The following is a 21,573-nucleotide window of genomic DNA, read 5'->3' on the forward strand; positions in this document are numbered from 1 at the left end:
CACTTTCCTCCCCTTTCCCTCAAAAGCCTCACAAAAGAGCCAGAATTTGGTGCAGCAGCATCACTGGCAGCTTGCAGCAGGCTCCTTCCAAAAATATATTGGTAATCAAAATTAGAGATGATTTCTACTTAATAGGTCTTGAAAAAGCTGTATTATGTACCAAAAACTGCAGTTCAACAGGCAGAAAATGGCAAATTTGCCTCCCCCAAGCCATCATTACCCTATTTGCTCCTTCAAAGGTAGTGTGAAAAACTGACTACTCATCTGAACTTCTCTCTCCTCACAGTGTAAAAGCACAGCTGTACAAAATACCATGGCTACATCAACTGCTTTGGCTGGGGAACTGCTCCAGTTCCACAAACTATTTCACAAAAACATAAGATTAATAAAAAAATCTTTGCTGAACACTTCAACAATTCCCCTGAACAATTCAGGTACCAGCTGAAGAAGTCTCCTTGGTAAGGAGGCAAGAATCCATGGCATGGGAAGAAACAGGGCAGCAGATTTGCCACAATTCGAAGGCAGGGTGGAATAAATTTTAATGCTGTGGTCTGGCAGAGCTCCTTAATACTTCCTCTGTCAAACTGCAGCTTTCACACCTCAACAGTTGTGACTGTGAGACTGTGTTCAGTTCCAGCCCAACAATGAACTCAGGCTTGGGTCTAACTTTAGACCATGAGATTACTTCAGCTCTCACTTAAGATCAAGTCCCATTTAGGTAACTCTTACAAAACTGAAGAAAGTGTTGCTTTTTCTGCTTAGTAGACATGCAAACTGTGGCTAAACCAAGATTTCAGTTATCTGGCAGGCAAGATTTGGATGTAGTAAATGCTAAAACCACACTGATCTCCAGATAAATAACACCAGGGTTGTCTTCAACACTTGTTAGCATCAATGTCAGAAAAGGATTTCTCTGACACACGAGGGGTTTGTGCTCAAGGAGCAGGGTTGCACCCTAGGAGCAATCTCTGAGCCTTTCTGCCAGCTCTCCCAGGAAAAACCTGCATCAACCATCCAAAGTCAGCTAGGATGGACTAAAAATTACCACAATTATCATTTTGTCTTTGCTCAGAGAAGAAGCAAGCTCTGGGCTAAGCCCAGCTCCTGAGTCCAGCCAAGGGCAGCAGTTTGGACATCCCAGACATAGGAGGGGAGAAAGGAAGACAAAGGGAGAAGGATCATCCACACTTTCTGCAGAAAACAGTAAATTCCATATTCTTTTCTGCTTAGCAAACATGACATTCCTCTTTACTGGGCAGCAAAAGACATGTGATAATGTGATCTTATTGAAAATGTAAAAGCATTATCAATATTTTTTTTTTTTTTGTGAATGAAATATAATTAAGGCAACATGTTGAAGATGTGTCCCAGACCAAAGGTGGTTTCAGGTCTAGATGTTCTTTGGGCACCAAGACTAGGAGTCTTAAATGACTTCATTACACAAAAGATGGCAAAGTGAAACTAATCCCAGACCAGCTGGAACAATCAAAGCCACAAGCCCTGCCGTGTCTTGGAAAAGTAAATCAAAGTCACAGCAAGGTCACTACACAAGAAATGGTAAGACTGGGGGCTAAAGCAGTATTTCAGTCACTAAATCCTACCTCATAGCTGAACTGTCATGTGATGGCAAAGAGAGACACATTCAATTTGTGAAAGTTATGATTTCAATAATTCCCCCCAAAAAGAAAATATGTGTTACCCTCCCTCCAGTTGGTTGGTTGGTTTTGGGAGTTTTTTGGATGTTGTTTCTGTTAGTGGATACTCAGGTTTAAATCCCTCCTCTGCCCCAATGGCTGATATTCCATAGATATGATCCTGTAACACAAATTAAACTCTCAGTGTTCAGTGTCCCTTGTGGATATGAACACAGTCAGGATGTTCTACAGCAACCATGCTTCAAATATTAATTTTGAGATGTTCACTTGCAATGGGGTCATATTAAAACTAAATCAAATAAATTGTACACACTTTCCTTCATAAGGATTTGAAGTAAAAGCTGCAATAGAAAGGTAAAAAAAAATTCCACTTATTTTCAACTGGTGCCTATTTTTAGAAGTACTACAGGCTTTTATTGCAGCTTAAAATAAATATGCTCTGAACACCTTTTCTCACATTATTTTCCTTTGCTACATGTGGAAAATTTTGGACCATCAAGAAAATGAGCTCTCTGAAAGAGCTGTGAAATCTGATATTGCACTTTCCAGAAATGTTTCTTTTATTCCCATATTATTTCTCCCCCAAATTCCCTACCTGGAAGGTTAAACAGCCCTCAAGAGAGGATAGAAATGCTTTAAAATATGATCAGAAAAGCAGATGTATTTAAAATGTTAGGAACAGCCACACACAGGTGGGTTCTGCCTTTGGGATGGATCTGGAATAAAGCAGGGTCACTGCTCAGGGCACTGTGCAAGATCCTGAGGGGAGCCCTGGGGCTTGATCCAAGTGACCAAATTATCTCCCTAAACCACAGCGAAATGAGAAAAAAGTCACATTTGGCCCCACAAACACAGGAACAAGTTGGATTTCCATTTTGGTTTTGCTACCTGATGTGGTCTCCCAGATGAGGGACATCGAGCCCCTCCAGCCAAGCTGGACAGAATATCCAAGATTTTAATCCACTGAGCAGCAGAACAGTCCCAACCCATCTCTCACAAAGAATCCATTGTGGAGAACAAAATCCCTTTGTCCTTCAGAACGGGCTCCAAAATCCCTTGAGCAGAGGGAGAGCGAGGGAGCAGCGACAACTGCACGGGACAGTTGGACACTGGGAATCCTCAGCAGCCACGGGAGCCCTTCAGAGAAAACAAGAGCAGCTTCTGACCACAGCTGGCCATGGAAAATGAGCAGGGTGAGCAGCCTGCCCCTTCTCCTGTGCTCAGTTTGCTTCATTTTACTGTGAGCTAGTGGCTGGGCCCTGGAGAGGGCACAATATAGGACCTTCAATCCTATTTGTATTATTCTGAGATACAGCTCAGCACTCCCTCACATGCAGTGCTTTAACAACCAAGAACTTGTGAAGGCTTCTAGAAGAGCCCAGAGAACAGTGCAGCTCATAAGATTCAGAGGAAAGCGTTCCATACAATTTCTTCAGGTTTATGGGTGCTGGTATAAAGAAACATATAAAAGCTAAAATATTACTGTTGCTCCTGACAGGATGCCTTCCAAAACAAACAGCCACACACCATCTCTTCTAAGGAAAAAGATAAAAAACTAAATCTGTGCCTCTGACTGAGCAGTTTTTAATCTTGTGTTCATGACACACAACTACATCAACTTTACTGAGAAAAAAGAAAATGGCTATGAAGAGATGTACAGAAAAAATTAGTTAAGCAGAGAACATAAAAGCTTTAGAACTGTTGCTGCACTGTAAGTTTCTCTGTGCAAAAGCTGGTAGCAGAGAATGAATTGCTGCCCAGAGGACTGAAGGTGGTGGATGTGAATCCAAGCACTCGCAGCCAGCCCAGCAGCAGCGCTGGGATTGCTGGAGGCTGTCCCAGGGATAAAAGGGAGGCAGTGCCGTGGTGCCAGGGGATGGATGGATAGCAGCACTGTCCAGCTCACAGCCTGCCTGTTTATTTCACAAGCAGGGGGAGGTTTGTGGGGCCAAGTTGCAGGGTCACTTCTAACCAGTGTTCTCTCTGAGGGGAGGCGAAGGCGGGGCAGACGGAGGGAGGGACTGTGTTTGCTACCAAGAAATTACATGCTGCCTGGGCAGCCTTTCTCACAGTTTTCTGGGCACTGAGGACAGGTTTTCCAGAACTCTTGGAAAAACAAGCAGAGGTTCTTATTTTTGAAGTTATCTTGATAGTCATGGGGTTGGAAGGGGTGAGCAGCACAAAAGTTACACTCTGCTGCTCCAAGACCTTTAATCAGGGCTGTGTCTTCCTGCCCTATACCAACTAGTGCTTAGCTGAATCCCCCTTCTGACAACAACTCCAGGCTTCTTCTCTATTTATTTAAGAGCTAAAGAAGCAAATCAGTCCTGACCAAACCCAAAAAAGACAGGGAAGTGCAGATGGGTTGGTAAAACAAAGATAACAAAAATATGTCAGCTGTGTGTTTGTGACCCACCAGTCACATCACACTATCCCCACAGGAGTCAGGAATCAAACCTCTCACTGCATTGCTGTGACATAATTCCCCAGTGGATCACCTGTTAAATCCTTCCCCATCTCACTTGAAAAACATTTCTGCAGATCTCTACCCCCTTATCCCACTTTAAAGATGTTCCACCCCATAATTAAGCAGGCACTGTGAAGTTTTTAATGGACCCAAACAGCAATGCTGGGGGCAGTGAGACATTGCATTATTAATTAAGAAGTTTGGAAGCCCTGCTTGAGCTCATAAATGGGCTCAGCCTGGCTTGCACTGCACGAGCACAGCTGGACTGCTACTTCATTAAGTCTCTGATCCCAACTCATCCTGCAAAGAGAATATAAAAATTAACTGCCAGCATCTGTGGGCACATTCCTTTTATCCAACTCAACGGGCTCTGATCTAAAGGAACAGACCTGGGGAGATCCTGTGGCTCAGACAAGGAACTTCAAATTCTTCCCAGCATTGTCTGCAAGGCCTCATTCCTTTTATCACCTAAAAAGACTCAACTACACCCACTGAAGGGGATTCCATCACCTCATTTGGGTGGGGTGCGCTACAGAAGGACCAAAGTCACAGTATTTTGGTACAAAAGCTCCTGTTTCCCCCATGACTGCTGAGCACAAGGTAAGGATCAAGTCCATACAGCATCAGTCCAAGAATTTTACCTGCTTAGCTGATTAATGACATATTTTATTTGAACATCTCAAACCAGTAAAAGCAATTTTCTTTACTAAGAGATCACAGTAAAGTGTAGCAGATGTAGCAAAATATTTCAAATGAGGCACTTGGAATGCTGCTGTCAGCTTTATCCCAGACTTCTGTGAGTTCAACCAGTTACAGCTCTTTATTCCCCACTGTAAATAAGGCTAACATTCATTGTTTATTTCCCAGGGGTGGCTAAAAGTTGCATTAAATGGGCTTCTGTTAGAGCAAGGATTCTGCAGAGAGGATTAAAAATATATGCAAATGTAAGCATTAAAATGTTTCTCATACTTGTTGCTAAATGCACCAATTGAGAAACACTTGAACTCAAACAGGATAGTGTTCAATTTACTGTACTGCAAAGAAAAACTCAGAACAGATTAGCTGTTAAGGCAAACATAATGTACCTCAAAGCAGTCATAGTCTTAGATATTTGGACTTCTAAGAGTTTTTAAAGAAAGGTAACAATTTTTTTAAACTTTTTTTTGTGATGAGCTGAGTTCAATACATGGATTATGTAACATCAGTGAGAGAAGCATTTCCGAAGATAGAGAACCCAGCCAAGGCTCTGTAAACATCCATGCTCGTGCTGGAATTCCTACTTTTGCCACCTTTGGTAATTAGCTCAGTGTGATGCCTGCAGCAGGACAAGAGCAGAGTGTTCACCTCTGGGTCTGGAGTGTTCAGCAGGAAAAGTGTGCACGTCAGCACTGCCCCAGCTGGCCCGAGGAGATTTCATTCACACCAACCACAGAGTGGCTGCGAGAGCTCCGAGATGCCCCAGCAGGAAAACTGCAGGGTGGGGGTTAAACAAGCACCACTGCACACCAGATGTCTGAGGAGGACATCTAAAAAGGATCTGGAGCACCAGGAAGAATATTAAAAAAAAAAAAATCTCCTTCAGTGCCATAAATATTTATACTAAATCCAAGGAACTGGCCGGGTCCAGACTTGTCCTATGTGAATCATCCAGCACTTCCCTCACCCTGTCTTCATTTCATGTGTTCTGGATACAAGCACCACAAAGGAGGTGCCACAGTTGTGTCAACTTCCTTTTCTCTATGGTAAGAGCAGTTTTTGTCGAGCTGCTTTAGAAGATGTTGCTTTCCAAAGAATATAAACAGAACAACTAAACAGTCCTATTTTACTTGGCTAGCTCTTGTGTGGCATTTAGTGATCATCCTAGATCCTTTCGATTCATAGAAACAGTTTCCTTGTGCCTAGACAACTTTCATTTTCTTTAAAGGGACATTTAATTACAATCAGCAGAGTATCACAGAGAACAACTCCAATGTTGTAATCTGGAGCCAAGAAACTAATTTTCTGAAAGGTTCTGCTCTGAAAGTGTCCAAACCTGCTAGTGTCACAAATAAATTACTTTCAGAAGTGAGACCTATTAAAAATTAGCAATTAAATAACAAAATTGGAAGTCTCAGTACCATTTCTAAAGTGCAAGCATGGTTGAGACCATTTGCAAAAGAAGCAAATCCCTACTCATTCCCAAAAGAACAACAGCTACTTAAAAAGATCATTTGGCAGCTTTGGGTTCCACTCTTCTCATGCAAAAGATGGCTGGGCTGGGCACTTCGTAAGTTCTAACTACAAAGGCTATTGCCAATCTGCTGTTCTGGGATTTTGAGTTAAAACAAAACATAATAAATGTTCCAAATTGGTTTATATTACTATATAACACTGCCATTCCTACCCTGGGCAAAAAAAAAAAAAAAAAAAAATTGACTAAATCTCTCTTACATCTAACTACAGCCCATACTTAAAGGCAAAACCTCCCTATTTCTGCATGCTGAGAAATAAATATTGAGCCTCACAAAGCAGGAAAGTGCAGTGCTGAGCTTTCCATGCCTGTCCTGTCAAATGGGTTTCCAGGAAAAACTACTGCTTTTTAAACACAACTGGTTCCAAACTTTCCCTGGGAGAGCAAATATATTTCCTGGAACCTGCTAGCAACATTTGGAAGAATAGGAGGAAAGTTATACACTACAATGCCTGGTTCTCACAGCTGACAGGGAACTCTGAAATGATGAGGAGTGAAAAGGAACATGTCTTTAAGTAATCAGAGACTCTTGTAACAACAGGAATTAGGAAAGGACAGGAGCCACAGGTTTTGTGAGGGAACTGAGCTGGCACCAGGCTGCTGAAGGCAACTTCCCTTCCTCCCTGTGTGCTGCAGCATTCCACTTTACCCCCAATATTATCTACTTCTAGCCACAAACACCACTCGTGGATGAGCTTTTTCTCCAAAATCAAAATGAGGCACAAAGCATCACACAACATTTTTTGGGGGGAAAGCTGGACTGCACCAAGTGCTCCTATGCTTAGCAAGTTCTTGCTTTTATCACTAGCAATAACCAAGTTTAAAAGAAAAGTGAAAACAAGTGTTACTTAAATCTGATACTAAACAGTGCCATGAAATTTAGGCAAGGAAACATTCTCAGCTCTTGTTTAAAAAAAGATCTAATACCCACCAGTGCTGTGAAACTTAGATAAGGAATGATTCCAACCTCAGCTTCACCCTTTTGCCCCCACCACCCATATCACCCTGAGATTTAAGGACAGCCATTCCTGTTAAAAGTGGATCTCTGAAAGTCTTTGATGAAGTCCCATCACCTCACCGAGGTTTCTGGGTGACTTTTTCCTTGGCTGGAAACAATGCTGATTTGGTGCCAGGTACCTCAACTTCACCAAGGTTGCACAAGAAGCTGTACTGAGACATTTCTTAACAAGGAATGACCTTTTCTAAGGGAATGGCCTCAAGTTGCATCAGGGGAGTTCAGGTTGGGTGTCAGGGAAAGGTTCTACCCCAGAGGGTGCTGGGCACTGCCCTGGCTCCCCAGGGAATGGGCATGGCCTCAAGGCTGCAGAGCTCCAGGAACAAAACTCCAGGGATGCTCAGGGTGGGATTGTTGGGGTGTCTGGGCAGGGATAGGAGTTGGATCCATGATCCCTGTGTGTCCCTTCCAGCTCAGGTTATTCTGTGATTCTGTGAACTGAAGTCCCCCAGGCTCACCTTACCCCACACTCAGTGCCAGCTACTCCTGCTGTTAAGACCAAACCTCTTCCAGCTCCATCCATCTGTGACATGAGGTTTACAAGCAGGCAGAGATAACCCTAATTAAGAGCTCAACTGCCTGTTCAGTGCCCTGGAGGATCCATCTCCCCCCATCCCTCCCAGGACACACACCAGTGCTCCCTGAGCTCCACTCACCGCTGAGCCCACTTGCAGGGACAGGCTGAGACCGAGAACATCTCAAAAAGCTGTGAGATGAACGTGCCCAGCACATCCAGAGGGAGCTGGTGGCACTGGTGATGTCTGCTCCTGCCCACAGTTATCCCCAAAGGCAGGGACAAACAATGCCCCTGTGTGTGCAGCTAGCCATGCTGATCTGGAGAGCAATTTCCAGGGGGATGATCCAGGCTGCAGGAAAAACTGGCTGGCTTTAAAGAAGGAATTCAGCCCCAGAGTGCTCAAGGTTCTTTAATGCTGAGGAAGTATAAAGCCATTTTTGTAAACACTTCTCCAGGAACTTGTGTTCACCACTACCTCACACTATTATCAGTGAGAAATTATAGGCTCTGTCCTGCTGGATTGTTGTTAGTGTAAACAACTTTGCTAAATTGCTTGGCACTCTGTCTGCATGCAGCATGTTCAAACTCTGTAGTCTATTCAGCCAAAATCAAATATAAAGGCCCATCTGTATTAAACCTCAAAAGAAATTAATAGACAACTATTTTCATGCAAAGCAGATATTTAAAAAAGGCAAAGCCAATACATATGGATGAACTTTTTCATTCATAATTTTAGATGCCACACAATGAAGACTGTTGTTTAAGCTTTATTTTTTCTCTAACAGCTCTCCATACAATGCAGTGCATTGTTCAAACTCTGGAGCAATTTAAGCTTTTTCAATGTCTCCTAAAATCCCTGGATTTATATCCAAAGAGACCTGGCACTGTAACAAATTTGACTTGTGAGTAACAAGTTACAGCCTTTAAGCAAATTGCTCATTAACACAGAATTCAACTTACTGCTGCAAACCTCACTACCTTTTATCTCAGGAAAAAAAATATGCTGCCTATCTTATCTACAGAAAGCTGTGGGATAACGTCTATTATATTTGGATTTTTAATTTCCTTGTTTGAGTTCTTAGCACAAATGCTGAACTAGCATCCAGGGTGAGAACAACAGAACTCCAGGGGGAAAAAAAAGTTAAAGTATGACCTAAATCTATCCTGCCTTTGATGAACGAGGAAAATAAACTGAATTTTGATGTCAGTCATGAAGAGGATATTCCCAACTTCACGGTAGGAGGAAATGAGCAAGAAGAGCCCAACTGTGAAGCTGGGGCTCTTTATTTTTTTCTGAAGATGAAAGAGATTGAAAATGCAAAACCCACAGAATGTTCTATAAATGGGGAACGTTCTGTGGGTACATCTTAATTTACATGGCTTTGAACAGAAATTTTACACTGCTTTACAAATAAGAACACTTAATTTGCCATGAAAGAGATTCTTATCCAATTCTTAGCAGAAGAATAGTGCTTAAGTCATTTTACATATTTAGAAACTAACCCAAACTTTGCAGTTAATAGGAGAAACTGATGTTGGAGAAAAATGCAAGGTCAGCAGAGAAAGCTGATGGAAACTTTTCTTTAGAACTTGAGAAAACACGTTCCATTTCAGTAAAAAGCAAATGAAATTAACAGGATCTGTGACAGCAAACATCTGAAGTGGCCTTTTGGGGAAGACAGACACATTTTCAGGATGCCTTGCAGTGCCCTGAGAGGACACCCAGCTCTGAGAGCCAAGGAATGCTCCAGCCTTACAGGAAGTCAGTGAAATAATTATGTAATATGCCACTAACTAATGAAAGCTGTCCTCAAACCAAAAAGGGGTGTTTTGCTAGAAATCTGGATCCAATTTTCTTCATTAAATAAAAAAAAAAAAAAAAATCCAAGTCTTCTGGACTATCCAAAGAACTCTGCGTAACTATTTTGAGTGCTCCAAGTAACATGCCTGGGGGATTTCTTAGCATCTTATTGCATTTCTTTATACCTTTCCCAGCACAGCAGTTCCAGCCCTGAGGATGAAGCAATAACCCAGAGCATCTGAAACTGGGAGAGAGAGGAAGGAAGGCAGAAATCTGCCTTCCAACACACCACCATCTGTGATCAACAACAGAATGAAACAAATCTGCCTGGAGACTGCACCTCCTCATGCATATTCCGTGGGAAACCAGGAGCCAAAACTTGCTGGACAGCCCTGGAGTCAAAGAGCAGCTTCACCTGTGCTCTGTTTTGTTTAACTCTGAGCACTCCATTACCTCACACACCAGGCTGAGAAGGAATATTGAGCTGGAGTTCAGTGAGTTTCCACTGGGAGAAGCAATGCTCGCTTTTACAATTTTAAAGGTTTATTAAACCTTAACAAAATACAACAGAATAAGGGAAGAGAACGCGGCACCGGGAGCATGGCACCTTCAGAGCCACAGAATGGCTGCTCCCCCTTTCACACCCCTGCACTGCATCAGGCAACCCTGGCCCCTCCCAAATCTGCCAGTTCACTTTGCTTTGCTGCCCGTGGGGGCAGAATGTTTTCTTCCCACTGGATTGGAGGTCAGGTGTTGCCATGCTGCACCTCCTAGTAACAAGCCTGCCCTCATCCCAGATGCCCAACTACCAAAGCCAGCCAGTGCAACAACACAAAAGGGGAGGGGAAAGAGGACTATGGGGACAACAACTCACAGTAACATACCTACACTTCAATAAAACTTCTTTTATCATCCACATAATATTCATCCCTTAATTGTAACAATCAACATTACATTATCCATCTATATCAACCTTCCTTTTTCTTTTCTAGAAGTCATTTGGTTCAAGCAATTAATTTTCATTTTTTATTTAGATGGTCTACTACTTTTCTTGAATCAAATCTAATTTTGGATGAGTCATGATAGTATCTGTTGATGTGGGTGAGGACAGTGGGAATAGAAAAAAAAAACCTCTCAGGTTCTCTCTAAGCAAAATGACTGGTGGGGTTGGTGACATGAATTGCTTGGAGCAGACAGAAGGGAATCACAGAGGTCTGGTATGGCTTCTTGCCCTCACCTCAGCACGCTGCTGCCCACAGCAGGACTGCATCTTCTTGGTGGCCAGCACAGGTCTTGCCCTCTAGTTCCTGTCTTACTCTACACGTCAGTTCTCAAGCAAACTACCCTAAACACCTCTCACTGATTCCTATGTACTTCTCTTACCAGATCCTTGCAATCTCCATCTATTAAAATAGGACAATTACATCAATAATTGATACTATTTAAACTCCCTACTCAAGTGTTACTTAAAACAGTCTTTGAGCTGGCTGGTGGAAGCCTTACTCTACTTTTCAGACGTCAGTCTTTGTTCAAGAGTCAACTTTGTCTCACCTGCTCTGGATGTTACAGTCAGTTCTTTTGGGTTCTTCCACCAGACCTTTAACTGTGGGACATGAGTCCATTCTCACTGGGATTCAGTGGTGAGCAGTACCTGAATGGACCTGCCCACAGAAGCTGGTGTTTCTATGACTTGGTATTGAATCTCCAGGTTAACATTGCGTACTAACACTTCACATTTTCTCCTTTTGCACCTACTACTTGCACGGTATTTTGACTCTTCTCGCATCTCCTTCAAATTTTGCAAACACAAGTTATTTAACTCTCATGTCCACTAAAAATTCAAATTCTTCCTCCTGGGGACTTATTTTACCAAGGACTCTTGATGATACTCTGTCTCCAGGAGGTAGAGCCCCTGACATCTCTAATCTTCTACCTCCCTCTTTGCTCATTTTCATAAACTTTCAGATCCCTTTCTCTTTGGGAGCAATTTCTCTTGAAGTGTTCATTTTTCTTACAATAAAAACAAATTTGTCCTTCTTTAATTGCAGTTAGCATTACTCTGGCCTTTTCTTCTGCTTTCTCTTCACCCCTTCTGAGGTACACTCTCTGTGCCTCTCTTAAAAGATCTTCTAATCCCCTTTCTTGCCAACTCTCTAACTTTTCTAACTTTCTCCGTGTATTTGGCCAAGCATGGATGACAAAATTCATCTTTAGCAAGATCTGTCTGGCTACCGTGTTGGGGTCATCACCTGAATACTGCCTCATATTTTTCCTCAATCTTTCTAGTTATCTCTGTTGGGGTTTCCTCTTTTTTCTGCTATTCATTAAATGCCCTACAAGCATTCTGACTTTGTGGAGCAGCTTAATACCCCTTACGATTAATGTTTTATACTCGCCCATGTTTTGCTTCCCCCAGGGTTGTTGTGGTCCCAATTAGGGTGTACTGTGGGCATTTTCAGGTCTTTAGGAGGTCTTTGCATGTGCTCCCTTTCCCATATCTGCATCACAGCTGCCCAGATAATCTTTCTCATGGTGTAAATAACATGGTCATTATGGATTGCATTTCTTCTCATGTAGCGATGTTGGGCCTCAAAAATTGATCTAACTGTTCTGCTAATCTGATGGGGTCTTCTAGCAATTCTTTGAATTCCTTCTTGAACACCCTCACATCAGAGGGATGGAGGGGTATGGCTACAAATCCAGTTCCTTCCTGTGCCTCACCTAGTGGTACTTCCCTTAGAGGATACAATCTCACTGCTTGTTCTTCATGCCCTGACCTTTCTTCACTCGTACTGCTCTGTTTCTAGTATTTTGACTAGGCCCATCACAGGGCTGTGGTGCCAGTGGAAGTGGAGGGGAGAAACAGTCTAACAAGTCTCATTCTTTATTTTTTGATACTTTAAACACTCTCATCTTCCAAGGTGAAATCTGTCCTTCCCAGCAGGCAATGTAGTCACTCTCTTCCAGATTCAATGGGTTCTTAGCTCTCACACAGATGTTTAAAGCCTGACATATCTACCCTTCATCTGACTCATACCTCAGCCAGTGCACATGATTGGACCTAATTTCCTCCTCCGTCTACCTTCAAACAGCACTGTATCATTTTGAGCTCTGGGCTAGCTTTTTTCTCATTGGGATACTTGTTGGTATCTCTTCACTTTCTCTTCTGTTGGGGATTCCCTGCTGGCTCTCAGTCCTATCTTGACAGTCAGACACAGGCCCTTCTAACAAGGCTCTCCTTCTTAAGCAATGAACCACAGGTCCTCCCAGCAAGGCTCTTCCTAAGCAACTAGAAGAGATGGAAAAAGGAAGGGAAAAGAGACAGAAAGGGGACCTGTAGGCAGCAGGACATGTGTGATAGAGGGAGAGGAAAAAGCCAGGTCCCCACTCTCCTGTACTGCACATCCTGCCCTGTGCCTGCCCAACCATCCAGTCCTTGAGCTTCAACAGCCTCTGGTATGGATCTCGTGCACTACTGCCTGAAGCTGGGCTCATGCACTCAGATTATGGGCTATGGCCAAAACAAATATGAGGATGGGATTCACCTTGCCCCTCTCTGTTGTTATTCAGTGTTCTGCTGTCCCCAGGGTGTCAGCCTGCCATCACCAATGGTCCCAGGGGAACTGACTGAGCACCGAACTCAGGTGGGGCACGCTCCTCATTTGAAACCTGCTAGGACCATTGACGAGCTGTTCATCCTGCATGAGTCCCCATTTGGAGAAATGATGCTCACTTTCACCATTTTAAAGGTTTATTAAACCTTAACAAAATACAACAGAAGGACTGAATAAGGGAAGAGAACGCGGCACCGGGAGCATGGCACCTTCAGAGCCACAGAATGGCTGCTCCTCCTTTCACACCCCTGCACTGCATCAGGCAACCCTGGCCCCTCCCAAATCTGCCAGTTCACTTTGCTTTGCTGCCCGTGGGGGCAGAATGTTTTCTTCCCACTGGATTGGAGGTCAGGTGTTGCCATGCTGCACCTCCTAGTAACAAGCCTGCCCTCATCCCAGATGCCCGACTACCAAAGCCAGCCAGTGCAACATCACAAAAGGGGAGGGGAAAGAGGACTATGGGGACAACAAATCACAGTAACATACCTACACTTCAATAAAACTTCTTTTATCATCCACATAATATTCATCCTTTAATTGTGAGAGCCAACCATACATTATCCATCCATAACACAACAAGGTGCAGATGTTCCAGCCCTGAATATGTGCCCAGATCAAGTGGCAGTCATTTGATAGGAAGCACTGGGAATGCCAGGCTGCCTCAGAACGGTGCCGCTCCCTGGCCTATGCACCTCAGCCAGGGCTCCCAGGAGCTTCCTGATGGCCCTGAGCTCATTAGGAAGAAAACAATGATCTGAAAGCACCACTCATTAAACTGGGCATTGTTGATCACTGGCAGCAAATGTTTAGTAGAAGAATATCAGATGCATTCACACTAAAGATGAACATCCAGATGCCAAGGCAACAATTCTCTAATTATTTCTTGTTTTCTTTCCTATTGCACCAAAATTATTACAATAAATTGCTTGAAATGGTTGATTATCACTAATATAACTGTCATTTTCCATTGGTGAGGACTAAGCATTCCTATTTGATTGATTTAAAAATTTTCTTTCACTGTAGAGGGAGACAAAACTCAAATGTCTGTTTTACGCAACTTGTTTTAAAAAAACCAAAAACACACCTATTCATTAAAATTCAGATTTTCCTCTAAAAGCATCAGTTGGATTTGAGACTACCATGGGCGTCATGGGGGCTCAAGCTAGTAATGACATTAAGAAAATGACATTAAGAGAACCTTCCAAAGAACACAAATAATTAGTGTAAAACAAACAACCTTGAGGAAAGGAAATGCTTTATCCTGTTCTTCAGAGTTATGGACCCCCCTTTCTATAACTCTTCTCCCTCATTTCTGGTTATAATCCTTTTCCTGGCTGTGGTTGTTTTAATTGCATGAGTGTGCAGACATTTCCAAGAGGACAAAGGAACCTTTAGAGGCCATTTAGAAATCTCCTGCTCAAAACCAGCCTCAGGCAGGGTGGGATGCTCAGGACTCCTGGGATTTGAGTATCTCCAAAGGCAGAGGGTCCACAGCCTCTCTGGAGAACCTGTGCCAGTGGTTCACCAGCCCCACGACAAAAAATAAAAGAAATCATCCCATGTTTGAGAAAACAGCCAACCCCAGGTAAGGCTCCACCTGCAGAGCTAAACCTGCAGCACAGCCTCACTTTTGAACAGCTAATGGGAGAATTCCCAGCTCTCCCATTCCAGCCCAGCCCCAGCAGGACAACACTCTGCTGCCCACAAGGCAGATCCTTGTGTTATCATCATTTTTTCTCCTCCCTCAGAGAGGAGGCCAAAATCAAAGATGTGTTTAAGGAACTAAACAGGACCTGGACAATATTTCCATGTTGGAAACTTTGTGGCTGGAGTGTGACTGTGCACAATGCAGGAGCAGACTGAGATGAAGACACAGCTGAGGTTCTTGGGAGGTTCCTGTCCCTCCCAGCCAGGGAAGGCTCTCCAGGGCTGGCATTAACTCAGCAGCCTGCAGCTCCACAGATAACAAATTGCTATCTGTGATTCTTGCTGGGCAAGAAAAAGCAGGGATGCAAATTACACTCCTCTGCTCCATGTCCAACTCAAGGGCCGCCAAATGCACACAGTGGAGGAACTTTTCCTATTTCTTAGGTATCAACACATCTCTGATCCACAGGCTGTTGCAAATCCAACAGTTCCAGTGCCAGAAGAGTAAAACCACCAGTAAACTTCATAAAACACACTGACACATCTCACCAGCATAGAAATCATCTCAAAAACCAAAGACAAATGTTTCAAGAGAGAATCTAAAGGAACAAGAAATCCATCTATTTCCTGAAGCCTATAGGTCCATCATTGTTTCCTCTGAAATTCAAACCTGTTTTCTCACCACACAATGTATTTTTTTATCTTATCCTACATCTTCAAAAATACTTTTTGGGAAGGCTTCAATTCATAAGTAGTTCAAGTGTGGCCTTCAATAAATTCTAATTGAGTTTGAAAGGGTGTTTTGCTGTCAATGCAGTTACTACTGCAACAGTGTCCCTGGAAAGACAAGATCCATCACTGCTGACACAACTCACTTATAAAATAAATACTATGGCAGAGGCCTGGAAGATCTGTAGGCATCTCCAAAACACCCTTTGAGTTCAGAGCAGATGTCGCCAGTGTTTACACTTTTTAAACCATTGGGATATAAACACCTCACTATAAACACCACTGGAGTTTTGCTTTTCTTCTCTTCATTTTGTGTGTGTTTATTTTAGTGTTAAAAATGTTAACTTCCAGAATAAGGAAAATAGCAACAGATGTTTAACCTAAACAAAAATTGCTCCAGTAGAGCGCATTCCTTGAGCTGTTCTTTTGCTTTTGAACTATTAAAGCTAAGATCTGGTTAAATAACAATTACTGGAGAAGAGGGTGAGGAATAAAAAGGGGGCTGGAAAGAATCTTCCATAAATAATAGGCATAATTACAATGAATTGAATTAATGAGCCAAAACTACAGAGCAACAAAACTTAGTCAACAAAACCCTCAGAAAGATGTATTACGTAAATAAAGCTTGGCATAAAATCCTTCATCAGAAGTTATCAATTGCTTCCAAAGAAAACACTAATTACTGCAGAGAGCAGCGAAGAAGTTAAAGGATCTTGAAAGTTGTTTTTCTTTTTTTTTTTTCTTTTAAATGAGTTTTCTTGCCCTAACAAAGAAAGCATGGGGTAAGAAAGAACTTGGGAATTCAACTCCACAGAACCCCATCTCTGTATTAATCAGCTTAACTTTCTGTAAAAGAGCTTTATCAAAATGAATATATACATATTTGCACAGGAAAGAGAAAGCAGGAAAAAAAGGAGAAACAAAGATATTAACAATACAACAGGGAGCCCCTCACTTCCTGAAGGGAAGAAATGTGGCCATGCTGGTTCAGGGACAGAAAACTGTAATTTCCAAAGTGAGATTCAGCTGCCTGCGTTCTGGCCTGGCCTTTTTCTCAGCAGTGTGAACAGACATCTCCTTGGCCTGTGTGTGCTCTTCATTGTTTCTTTCCTGACAACTCCAGCAAGTTTATTTTCCGAACGAACATGGAAAACGTTCCTGCTGAATCAGAAAAAACAAAACCCAAAAAACAACAAAAACCTTTTCGCAGCGCTTGTGTGTGGCTACAGCAAAACCAGCCCCGCTGCCAAGCCGAATTAGCTCAGTGGTGCCTTTCTCTCCAGGCAAAGCCAAGCCATAACCGCTTCTCGCAGCCGCACGTAGAGAAAACTCCGGGAGATGAACGAAGTGATTTTGCCCGGTTACCTCAGGCGCCTTCCCAGCGGGGCTGTGAGGGCTGTGAGGGAGCAGCCCCAGCCCCGGACACTGCGGGCGGGTGGAAGGGCCGGGGCGGCGCTGGGGGCCGGACAAAGGGCACGGCCCCGCGGGGCTGGGACACGCCGGACAGCCGGCACGGACAGACAGGCCCAGAGCCACAACCCGGCTGGACAAACCCCACGCGGAGAAACCCCGGGTGGACAAACCCCAGGTGAACAAACCCCACCTGAACAAGCCCCAGGTGGACAAACCCTACATGAACAAACCCCGGGTGGACAAACCCCACGTGAACAAACCCCAGACGGACAAGCCAAGCCCCCGCCCGCCGCCCGGCCTTTAGTGCCACCGGCGAGGGAAAGTTGGCGCTGAAAAAGCGGCTTGTGAAAAAAAAAAAAAAATTAAAAAAAAAAAAAAGGAAAAAAATCACATGGAAAGAAAGAAAGAAATCCCTGCCCTGAAACACAAGGTCTGACTACAGCCCGCGGAGCGTCCCGCACCGGCGATCTTCAGAAATATCCCCGCTGACAAACAACAGCGAGCACCGCTCGGAGAAGGATCCATCCCTGGGAGGAATCCGTCCCTCCCCGTGCGAGGGAACCATGGATTTCCCGCGGCGAGGCACTATTACCTTCGTAGCACAGGATGCCGATATTGTTGTTCATCTTGTCCAAGTACTGGTAGTTCAACAGGTCCATCCTCATAAACAGCATTTATCGGGCTGGCGGAGAGGAGCGGCTCCGGAGGGGACGCAGACGGTGCCGAGGCGCTCCCGGCTTCCAAACCCCAGCAGAGGCCCAGCCTGGAGCGGGTCGGGAAGGGGGAGCGGGCTCCGACAGCGCAGGGAACGCGAGGGGAGCGCGCTGCGGGGCGGGAGGGGAGCCGTGCGGGGGCGTCCCAAGGGCTCCTCCAAGTTAAAAAAAAAAAAAAATTAAAAAAATTAAAATTAAAAATAAGAGCGCAAAAGCGAAGCGAAGTCGGCGGGGCAGGCAGGCGGGGAGGAGCGCGCAGCCCGCTGCGCTGACAGCGGCAGTGCCCGGCACTGCCCGGCGGGCCCCGCTCCCGCCCGCGGCCTCAGAGCGCGGCCCGCCCCGCGCAGGCGCCGCCGCGCCCGGCGCTTTGTGCTGCGCGGCGGGCCCGGCCCGAGCGGGGGGCGGCCAGCGGCACCGGCCGGGGAGCGACCGAGCCAGAGGGAGGGCACGGCCGCGTCACAGCCCTCGCACAGGAAACAGCGGCGGCAGGGGGAGCAGGAGGAGGCTGCGAGGGGAGGAAGCGGCGCTGAGGGGCCTGCTCCGGGCCGGGCGGCAGCGCGGCGGCTGCTGAGCCTTGGTTAACATTAATTCTGCCTCTCCTCACTCCCCAGCGCCTTGCAGCGAGAAGTAAGGCGGCTCTGCAGCAACAGCAGCCATGGAATCGCGGCATGGCATCACAGGAATGAGAAATGGAATCACAGGAATGACAGAGACAATTTAAAAGGCGTGAGACAGCAGCCACTGCCCCGTGTATATAGTTTATATATAGATAGTTTTAAAAGGTCTCTGTCTATGCATACAAACAGGCATCGCACACATTGCTACAATTCCATCAGGGCCCAGGCCAGAGGGGATTTTTTAAGGGCTGTGAGTAGTTAAACATTGTGGGCTCTGGCCCTTGAGCAGCTGCCAGAAGCTCCGGCGGTGATGATGATGATGATGACAGAGATGATGGAGCCTGGTGCTGCTGCAGCTCTCTCAGCTCAGGAGGTGGCCGAGCCCTTCTGCTGCCCCAACCTGCGGCACGGAGCTGCTCACACAGATGTGGGCAGAACATGTGGGCGGGTGCAGCATGTGCGAGCCCCATGGGCATCGGTTTGCATTTCCTGCGGCTGATCAGCACCTGAAGGGTGGGGCTGATACGAAAAGAGACATTTAAAAAGCTAATGGAATCCTAATTTTTCTCTGCCCTCTTCAGCTTGGAGCACAGCTCATCCCTGCCCATCTGGGATAGGAATCTTCATGGTACACACAAGGGCAGAACAAATAAAATACTTTTATTTCCACCCTGAGAAGGGATGACATGACAGAAGCAACTCACAGAGTAAGACTTTGTGATGGTATTTTGAGAATTACTGCTTGAATGCTTTGGGTATTTCAGTAAGAACAAGTAGTTTAAATTTGCTGCTGGTGTCTACTGAATATTCTAAGGTTGCCTAGAACATAAAAAAGGTTTTTCCACACTTCAGATACACAATGTTAAGGTAACAGCACATTACTTAAATTGTATCTAATAAAAAGTTGCAGTTGTTTTGTAAAAGTTACAACCACACCGACCAAAGCAGTCCATTATATTTTTTAAAAAGAGAAATATCTTTTTATTAAAGAGCAGTGTATGGTGATTTTTAAGCAGGGCACGAGAAGTTTTGCATATTGTGCATACAGATATATCTCTATATTCTACACCAATCCATCAAATTAAAACAGCCATCTAATAAAGACACCAAGAGAAATGTGAGCCTTTTAAGATATAAACAACAATAAAAATCGACACCAACTACATTAAAAAAAGAGAGGCAAGCTTCTTCTGCATGAAATGCAAGTTCCTTACCAATTTTGGGGACAATATTTTGATACGTACAGCTTTTAACGTGGAGAGCATCCCTGAATTCACATGAATGCAACACGTTTATTGGGTGCTTGGGAAGGACAGAAAGTATTCAATTTTTTCCACTTTAAAATCGTTAAATTTTTGGGGAGGTGCAGGTGATGAGGAAGAAAACACTATTTCAACTCCTTTAGAGCAGTGCTGTACAAGACAGAGGTGCACGTGGGCATTACAATTCCGAGTCCAATTCGAATTCTGCTCTATATTCAAAGTTACATATTTCTTCAAGCTGTTTGGAAGAGCATTATTGGATGTTGTCCACAAACCACTGACTACTCAGGGGTGCTGTCCAGACACTAATAAAGGAGTTAATTCTTCTTTATTAGACCAGTAGTCACCGGTGTGCAGGTTTTCAGCAGTAACAATCCCTGTTAGGTGAATGGCTTTCAGCATTTCAGTACAAACTCTGATTGGACTTGTCAAATGTTGCATAATGAACGTTCTTCACAATAAATGCTAATAAACTATACCAAGCACCAAGAGCTTTTTGAACTTCTAAATTAAAATATCTAAGCTGAAAACAAGGCAATGCCTAGTGAAAGAATGGGGAGAATTATCTATGTAAATTATCTCTTATATTGCATTTTAAACCCAAAATGCATACTTAGGAAAACTTTCTTTGAAAGAAAATTTTATCATCTCAACAAATCCAAGTCCAACAGACATTAACCTTGAATACTGCCAGGGTCACTGTAAAGTACTTGGTTCCTGTCAGCAAATTGTCAATTCAGATTGCTGCTTGTCGGTCTGAGAGACTTTGCAGCAAACTGAAACAATGATCAGCGCATCCCTGGGTTAGGAGGAGAGGAGGAGAGGCTGCTTTTCATCAGATCCTTCTACAGCCTGAGAGCTGCAAACACAGGGCTGTGCTGAGGCATCTCTGCCTCTCATTGTCTGCAGTGTTTCCTCTAGGATTGCACACTCCCTGCAGACCTGGGATCCGGTGTGAACCCGCTGAACTTTAACACAACAGCAGCCTCTAGAGGTAACGGGAGAGCCACGGGCTCCGGGGGGATTTACACGGGATTTTATTCTAATTATCCCACAGAGTAGGGGACAGGCTTCAGCCTCTCAGGGATCTGCTTCACTTCAACACAGAAAGCAAATTCAGTCTGCACACTACGATGTCCTACCACCTCAGAAGGCACAAAAAGCAAAGTAAGGAAAGCAAAAAGAGCAGATAAATCACCACTGTCAATAACAGGACTTAATATAAAAATAAATCCTTACTGTATATTATCTGTTCACCTGGATTTTTATTGGGAAAAAATTCTTAATGTATCAAGTCTATGATCTCAGATTTGACAATGAGAGTTTATATGGGTTTTAGAGCATTTGAACATGCACTGAGCTGCTTTAAAGCATTACAAACAGGGAGCTGCTCTTTTCTTCTCTGCCTTTTCTCTGCCCTCCTCAACCCTCTCCTCCCTCTGCTCTCAGGCAGTGCTGAAGAGCCTGAGAAAATAAAATGCCTTTGGTGCCTGCACTCCACATCTCCCAGGGGGAAATTTGGCAACCCTGCCTGAGAATCCACCCCGCAGATGGGAGACAAGTGAAATTCCACCTGTGAGGATCAGTAGCAGAGAGCAACTATTGAAACAGCGACCAGTTCTGCAACTGAGAGAAAAAATCTTTGTAGAGGTGAGACACATTCTGATATGTCTGTGTGGCCACAGTGCTGCTCAGTGTAATTCCATTTTTGAGTAGATAATTATCAGCTGCAGATCCTCAGGTCAGACAGGCACCTACTGAAACCTCAGTGCACACCAAGGAGGAGGTGGAGGAATAAAGCAGGAACATTTAAAAAACAGGTTTTACCTTTTTTCCTTCCCTGAGAAAAGAGCAAATACGAGTTGAGGGTTGCTAGGTGGCGATGTGCCTGAA

General features: G+C 44.3%; 1 protein-coding gene across 2 annotated transcripts in view; it reads right to left on the minus strand.

The window, feature by feature from the left end:
• Positions 1–21,573, minus strand: part of VGLL4 (vestigial like family member 4) — a 78,152-nt gene that overhangs the window by 30,880 nt on the left and 25,699 nt on the right. The window contains exon 1 of one of the 2 annotated variants that reach the window (XM_033071519.2): positions 17,681–18,090. The exons of the other annotated variant lie outside the window; for it this stretch is intronic. Within the exon in view, the coding sequence (XP_032927410.1) occupies positions 17,681–17,762 (82 nt within the window). The 5' untranslated portion in view covers positions 17,763–18,090. Of the gene's footprint in view, positions 1–17,680; positions 18,091–21,573 lie in introns of those variants that run through there. 2 annotated transcript variants of the gene reach the window in all.

Source organism: Catharus ustulatus, chromosome 13, assembly GCF_009819885.2.
Source record: "Catharus ustulatus isolate bCatUst1 chromosome 13, bCatUst1.pri.v2, whole genome shotgun sequence".
NCBI classification, from domain to species: domain Eukaryota; kingdom Metazoa; phylum Chordata; class Aves; order Passeriformes; family Turdidae; genus Catharus; species Catharus ustulatus.